Source organism: Lissotriton vulgaris, chromosome 1_2 (genome assembly GCF_964263255.1).
Source record: "Lissotriton vulgaris chromosome 1_2, aLisVul1.2, whole genome shotgun sequence".
Lineage (NCBI taxonomy): Eukaryota > Metazoa > Chordata > Amphibia > Caudata > Salamandridae > Lissotriton > Lissotriton vulgaris.
The window spans coordinates 215867667-215875690 of NC_141686.1; the positions used below are offsets into that span (position 1 = coordinate 215867667).

Sequence of the window (8024 nt, forward strand, 5' to 3'; positions counted from 1 at the left end):
CTGGACATCTCCTTCTGACTCTTGGCAGCCTCTCCTGGCCCCATGCCACCTATTTTCCTTGGGACATTGTAAATATTGTCCCCGTTAACTTTGGCTCCTGGTGGTTTCTATTTTGTTCTGAAGAGCACTAGTCTAAGTTGTTATTAGAAGGCATGCAATAGGCTCTCAAACACTGCTGGGAAAGCACAGACCTAAACTTCCCTACAGCTGTTTTTTTTTAAACGGGGACTTTCCCTAGAAAATCAAGACCGGTGATACCCCTGCACCTCCACCAGTAGATCCTAGCTAGCTGTGCCTGTGACCTGGTGCCCCTGTAGCAGGGTTTAAAGGCAGGAGTAGGTAAAGGCTAAGAAATGCGTTGCATTGAAGAGTAAAATGAGAAGCTTGTCCACTAAAAGGCAATGGGTGAGGGAACTTGCCCGCTGGGTCCAGGGGCTTGGGGATCAGGGAAAGGTGACCACAGGCAGGAGAAAGGAGAACAGGGAGCGGCCGGGATTTGGGGCTGGTTAACTGGGGTTCATGGCTCCATGTTTGAATGTAGGATTGCGAAAGCCGCTGTGCGTGGGGGCGGAGTGTGTGAGGGAATAAGTCTGTGTTTTGATGAGGGCAGTGCTTTAAACTATTTAATCCAAGGTACTCCCTCTCCCAGAGTACCTGTTTGCTACATCGAAGTGTTAGTAATCCCACATTTAAAGTATTGTACTCCTGTTGAGAAATGCTACCACTCAACCTTTCAAATGAAAGAAGTGAAGGTACTCAGATTGCGTGAAGAGATGACTGCACACAGGTAACAAGGGAAGCCTTTGTTCTGAAGTAATGTCCCAGGCGAGTGTGTGCAAGAGTAAGATAGATGGTTTTGAGTGTATTAGTGCAAGGTGTGTCACGTGGTGAGGTGGGTTGGTGGGTGTGTCTACATTTGTGTATGGAAGTGAGTGCACATGGTAGCCCGTTCGGCTTGTAAGATGAAATGTAAGGCTGCTAATGACGGAGAAATGTGTTAGAGTGAGTGTATGAATGCAAAAGGTAAGTGTGTGGGTGTGAGCCATGAATAAGTGTGCAGAAGGTGAATGTGAGTGAATAAATGAAGGAAAGACACCATTTGTGAAGTACTTTACTCCCCCAATGGTTTTTAGACGCTACCTAGTGGTCTCTTACTCCTAATAGTTCAGAATGTGAGTGAATAAATGAAGGAAAGACACCATGTGTGAAGTACTTTACTCCCCCAATGGTTTTAGGCGCTACCTAGTGGTCTCTTACTCCTAATAGTTAGGATAAATGTATTGGTGAATGTGTTTGAAAGTCAGTGAAAGATTGAGTGTACCAAGACGAAGGTGAGAGTGAGGTAGGTTGTGTAAGTAGCTTTCTGCCCTCGTCCCTTGTATCAACACCAGTATCTTATTCTATCCAAGTCCTGCTACTCCCCTTCCAACCTTATTCCTTTTTTTCTCTCTAGTTGCCTCATTGTGTATTCAACCCCACAGCGCCTCACCTGCACTTAACATCAGCCTCCTATCTTCTCTAAATGTCCAGAAATACATGGAATCCTCAGAAGACATAACCAGGGAACCAAAAGTGTTGTCTGTCCTTCATCGCCCTCAAATGTTGCATCTCAAGACCTTCTGCTCAGGCGGTGCTGATGGTCACTGGCTCTGCTGAGTCCCCCATGGCTCCATAGCTCCCCTGATCCTCCACCAGACGACTGGGCTGGATCTCTTTGAACCCCTTACTGCCACGAAAGCGCTTAAAACCATATATCACTGCGATGATGGCTGCAGCCAATACGATGGTCACTGCTATGGTGATCCCGGCAATATCACCACCACTGGGCCCAGTGCTGGAAGACCTTGCACCCAGGAGCTCAGCCATATTCTGCTCGTCGGTGGCGTTGGCCAGCCTCCAGATCTTTGTGCCCTGTACCTTCACCCAAGCCTTGTCACCTTCTGCACGGACCAGGATTGTCTCATTAATGTTCGAGTTGTATGCTGGTGGGCGGATAAATGGTGGCAACTTGATTGGAGGCAGTCGCTGGGCAAAGAGTGTGCCAGCTTTCAGGCAGTAGAGCACCTCACAGCCATCACTTATATATGCTTTGTGCTGGCTGTACCCCTGTGGGCACTTCATGGGATAATTTGTGGGGTTCTTGTAGAAAAAATCCTGTAGGACACCGGGACTTTGTCCTTTCAGTAGGCCAGTCAGCGGATTTCCCGCTACACAGCTAAAGAAACCCCCAAATGGCACTGAAAACTCATAGCCCATCTCATAGTCATCACTCACGCACACCTTCAGGTTGTCGAACAGCGGCAGTGGGTAGAAGTAGGAGGGGCATGCAGTATTGCCTGTCAGTGGGTTTGCTTCTCCAGCACTGTACAACCCACCAAAGAGAAACCCAGATCCCTGCGGCACAGGACCCGTGGCAGCGCACCAATACGCATTGAACTCAACTTTGCTAGTGTAGTAGTTGATGCCACACTCGGTGTGGCAGCACTTGGCTACCAGCCAGCATCGGTGGCATTGGTTGTGGCACTCAGTCTTTGGCTTGGTCACTGACCTCTGCTCGCCATGCAGCAGGACCGGGCTGTAGTTTGGCGGACATGAAAAGTCACCACTCTTTGGGTTCTTGGTGCGGTATTGCTGGCAAAGCTCCTCAGTGTCACCTCCAAATAGTCCATGACACTCCTGAAAGACACCCCCAAAGGTAAAGTTGGTGTTGGCGCCAAGGCACGAACCATCATCCACATTAGCTTCAAAGTTGAAGTTGCGTGATTTTAAGTCGACGCATCCCGGGTGGGTGTTGACAGCATAGTACAGACGGATGGCGTTCTCCACAGTGACTGCCACCCGCTTCACTGTGGGCTCAGGCAGGTCTGGCAACATCTCAGGGTTGATGAAGAATGGAAGTGGAAGTCCAAACTTGTCAATAGCCACAAGGCGGTTATTGATACCGTCTTGCCATTTTGGAAGAGTGATGCCTGGATAGAAGGGAAGGCTGCCATGACTCTCAATTTTAGAAGACACAGTATTTTCCAAATAACTCTTGGCAACTTCGTCCGAAACTGTGGTAGCACCTCCAATGCCTACGTTGATCTTGCCGAAGAAACTGGCGGAAGCTGAAGCTGTGATGGCCGCCTTCTGGCTGGCATGCTGTTCCATGAAGACCTTGGACACCTGGTCCTCCTGCACCAAGGTGGCCCCAGCCTCCAGGTTAGTGAGTACGTGCGTCCCATAACTGAGCACAAGCATCTCCGCCCAGTACTCTGCATCGCGACTCTGATTGTTCTCCAGATGATTGCCAATGTCAACCAGCAGGTTTTTAAAGCCGGGATCAAATGCAAAATTTGGAGCGGCCTTCACCGAGTAGATATGATGGCGTATCTGCACCCGGCTGGTCATCGTCTGGTCAAAGACATTGCATGTCTTGGTCTCCTGGCTGCTGGTGGAGAACTTGCCATTGACCACTGAGAGGAAGGAGGCCTGGGCGTTGATGGAGCGGGAGGTGACGTCTGTGTAGTTGAGCCAGCTCTCAATCAGCTCTGAGTTGACCTCAATGTTGCTCTGCTTGCGCGGGATGACGTGCACGTCGTTGGGGATGAGGTACTCTCCGTCCTCCGTGGTGCGGCACAGCGAGTAGTTCATGCTCATCACGATCCCCATCTCCACATTGCGCAGGTTGTCCCAGCCTCCTCCGGGCAGCACCTCCAGGACGTTCAAGCCAGAGGCTTTCTTGCACTCCAAGAACCCCAAGTCCTGAGAGGTGGCGCTGACGGCAGTCAGAAGCAGCAGGGCCCACGTTTGAGGTGGCATCCTCGTCTCAAAGTCAGTGGACAGCTGTGGGCTGAGTTCACTCTTTCCTCGTGTTCTGGAAGCAGCACTGTGGAAAACGTATTTTTATGACTGCCCCAGAGGACACTGCCCCTGCCTCGTCTCCCTCTGTTGCCTATGTCTCTGCTTGTCGAAAGTGTCTGCGTTTCTCCTTGAACTCTCGGCTGCTCACTCACCAGACGAGGAAGTTCTTCAACTTAAGAAAGCCGCAGGAGTCGTAAAAAAAACGGGGAATTCGTCACTCGGAGGAATCGAGCCAATCAGAGCCCTTCACTGGCCAGGTGGAAATTCCAGAGGCTGTGGAGAGGGCGACAGACAATCACATCAGTGCCCTGTTTACAGCAAAGTTGGCAAAAGCAACAAGCTGAAACTGTGCCCAGGGAAACTCCGATAAAAACATGGAGGGGGAACTCTGTGCGTGCCGGGCCGCATTATCAGCAGGGGTGAGGCACACATTGCCAAACTCCTCCACTGAGTCACGGCAGCTCCGGGGGAGGGGGAGGGGCGACCGGGGAGGGTGCATGGACTAAACCGTAACAACCGGCCCGGGAAGCCCCGTTCTTCATCCCTGCAAGAAAGTGATATAAAATACCCCGCCTTTCAAAGGAGACTTCAGGGTCGAGGACTGGGGGCTTTGTTTATAGAGTGGGAAGATTCGTAGGTTCAGCGGGCGGTTATTGTGCATAATAAAAAGTTTAGAGTAGAGAACCTTGAACCTGAGAGGAGGGATGGGTCGGGGAGGGAGGGGCCAGAGGCTTGGCTGAAACTAACTCCATGATCAATCTGTTGGAGTAACATATTCAGGTAAATACCTATAAAATATAACGCACGTTAGATTAATAATAAATGTAGGTTAATCAGGGAAATGCACTGTTTTATACGATGCCAGCTGAGTTGGTTAAGGTGGTCACTTCATGTGTCTGTGAGTGTTACCAGGGAGTCGCAAGGCTGAATCCTGGCTGCGAGGAATAATGACGTGTATTTTTTGTGCTATGCGGTTCCAGCACTATTCACATGAAAATGATTATTGTTTAATTATGTCCCACACAGTTGCACACATATATGACTAACATAAAATGTGACTATACATTTACTGTTTAAGATACAGCAAATGCACAAGACTGGGTGGCACTGGGTATGACAATAGCGAAAAGAAATATAGAGCAGCTCTGGGGCTCCAGATCAACCCCTATCCTTAGACGATGGTGCCAGGACATGGACGATGTGATGATAACTTAAAAATCTGTATTTTTGCACAGGGCATAGTTTTGGGGCAATATCTGTGAACCCCCACAAGAAGAATTACTATCAGAGGACAGTGCCTAGCTACTAAACTGAGAACAGTAAGATGTGGACAATGATGAGGGTGCAAAAGAAAACCCTAGATATGCAATGTCGGAATTAAAATACACTGCTTTAGTCGGATGTTCTAAACTATAATGTATGGGTTAGTGACTATTTAATGTAATGCATCACTGTTTTATAACACAAAACGTCAAAGAGAGATGTAAACATCCCATCTCTCAAGTGCATGTTTAATATTCCCAATAACAGTCCACAGTTGACCTCAACCAGCTCTTTCAGACACACCCGTATCTTGATACCCACATATATAACCTCGTTAACGACTCTAGAATCATTAGCCAGAATGTGCCAGAATGTGATTAGTACAGAGAATCTGCGTTTTAGACGTGTTAAGCTTATAGCCTGACATGCAGCCAAGTTCATGTGCCAGATGTTCGATTTCAGGTAAAGCCATTACAGGATCAGATGTTACAATGGCTATGCCATTCACGTATGCGAAGACACAGAAATGATCCTGCCTAACAGAAAACGGTTTTATCTTGACATTTCTCTCCAACATATCCAAAAGAGGGTTGATATACAGCTCAAACATAGCGGGGAGCAGGGGCACCCCTACTGTGTACCTCTAGAAAGCTGAACAGGTTCAGATGCCAATCCCATTGAACATATCCTGGCCGCAGGAGAATGATATAAGACCTGCAAGGCCTGAATATACCCTTGGCCGAACCCCATCTGCTGTAGGATCCCCCAAAGGAAATCCCATGCGACGCGGTCGAATGCCTTTTCAGCATCAACCAAAATAATTCCTAAATCCCTGGACTCAGCCTGTGCAATATCAAGCAGGGTCACACATCTTGCAATATTATTCACTGTCCCCTACCGGGTATAAACCTGTGTTGTCTTAGGGAAACCAAAGGGAAGATGACCTTGGCCAATTGGTTCGCGAGGATTTTAGCATACATTTTCCCATCCCAGTTCGTAAGTGAAATCGGACGAAAAGACCCCAGAAGGTCAGATGGGTTGTCCTTCTTCTTGAATACAAGAATGTTAGCCTCATCCCATGATTGCGGTGCACCCCCAATTTGAGCTGCTTTGAAGATGGCCAGCTAATCCATTTTGAGGTTTTGCAAAAAGTCCTATAGACCTCAGAAGGAAGCTTATCTGGACCCGACGCCTTACCTATCGTCATACTATTGATAGCCTGCTCTAATTCATCAATAGTAATAGGGCTATCCAGTATCTCACTTCCTCCTGATCTAACCGCTTAAATGGTAAACGTTGAAGCCCCAGGTCCCTAGCGTTTCGACCCATATCCTGTTCTGTATAGAGTTCTTTATAAAAATTATGAAAGATCTTTAGAATCTCCTGGGGATCGTGTGCCATGTATTCTTTAAGCGGCCTCCTTTGAACGTAACCTTTGAGCTAAACAACGCCCTGTGGCCTCACCATACTTATAACATTCTTTTTTATAAAGCTGATATTTTAGGGCAATTTCTTTGCTCCATGCCAGGTTGATGTTAGCCTGATCTGGCCACATTTGTTTGCAGCTCTGTAGTATTATTTCCCTGCGAGATCCCACATGCAAATTTTCTTCAGCTGCTTCAAGTTTGTTATACAATTCCTGTAATATACATTTAGCTTGCTTTTGTTTATTTAGTCCATAACTCAAGACTTCCCTTCTAAAACACGCTTTAAAAGTATCCCAGACAACCCACACATCGTGGAGTGATGATTGATTTGAAAAAAGTCCTTATTCCAGACTCTCATATGATTGATAAAAGTATTATCCAGGAAAATCTTCCTATCAAAAGTAAAGACCCTTTAAGCTGGGCTAATACCGAGTGTAGGAATGTCCAACACAACTGGAGCATGATCAGAGGTGATTCTAGGGAAAACTTGTATCTGAATAATAGAGGAGATAAAAAAAAAATTAGGGTCACCCTTGGTGCCCTGTGCAATAGTGACCCTACACACTTCTCAGACCAGCCCCCTATACACTGCGCCATCACTGCTGCTCTTTTTAGGGCTGGGCCAACGTCAACCACAGATGATAGTCTCTCCCAGCTCACCAAGGCCCTTGTCCCATACGCGGCCCCACAGACTGATAATGTCGACCAGACCTTATTCAATACATTTGTCCCCTGTTTATGGGGCACCGTACCATACAGTTGACCGTGTTGCTTGGTACCACAGCAGGTGGTGTTCCCTCTGGGGCTCCTAGGACTGGCTGCCAGCAGCTCCAGAGCAAGTCGGGCCACTTCATTGGCCTCCTTGTGAGCCACCTCCACTGCATTTCACGTGGGTCTATTGGTGTCCGGAAGGACCAGACTCTCCACTCTAGGGACCCAAATAGTCCCAAGCGACTTCTCAGGCAGTTCCCAGATCTGTACAAACTGCAGGATATGCAGCCACATGTGCTGAGAGCCTCCGCTGATCAGAACCACAGCGCGGGCCTGTTTGTGGACCCCACAGCGTTTCCAAGGCCCACCAAGTACCCAGTTGGGGATGTCACTGCGGCCCAGTGCTGGGCGATGTCACTCCACCTCACCTCATGTTGCGGCTTCGGGCACTTCAGCAGCCCCGCCGACAGTCTCGCAGTAACTTCTGGGCGGCACAGTTGATCTCCCTCAGCAGCTTCTGCAGTTCGCAACGGAGACAGCCCGCCGGCTCAGGGGCGTTGTCACCCATGGCGCCTCTTCATTCAGCCTCAGTCCAGTCAGCACGCTGTATGGGCCAAGTCCAGTCCTCACCCACAGGCTAGGAGATCTCTCTCCAATAGGGGCACTAAACGGACTATTCAGGACCAATTGCCATGGTGCTGTTAGGGTGACCAACCGTCCGTAAATTTCATGGACCGTTCGTAATTGGGACCTCACGTCCGTTGTCCGCGAGGATCCCTT

General features: G+C 48.6%; 1 protein-coding gene across 1 annotated transcript; it reads right to left on the reverse strand.

Annotated features, from left to right (window-relative positions):
• Positions 1–1351: 1351 nt before the first annotated feature.
• On the reverse strand, positions 1352–3991 carry LOC147735032 (macrophage-expressed gene 1 protein-like). The gene has a single exon (XM_086953130.1). It carries the CDS (start codon positions 3799–3801, stop codon positions 1624–1626), a length of 2178 nt encoding a protein of 725 aa, XP_086809256.1. The 5' UTR covers positions 3802–3991; the 3' UTR covers positions 1352–1623.
• Between the last annotated feature and the right edge of the window lie 4033 nt (positions 3992–8024).

Excerpts from the sequence above, each read along its gene's own strand:
- LOC147735032 (XM_086953130.1), bottom strand. The coding sequence starts at position 3,801 with ATGCCACCTCAAACGTGGGCCCTGCTGCTTCTGACTGCCGTCAGCGCC.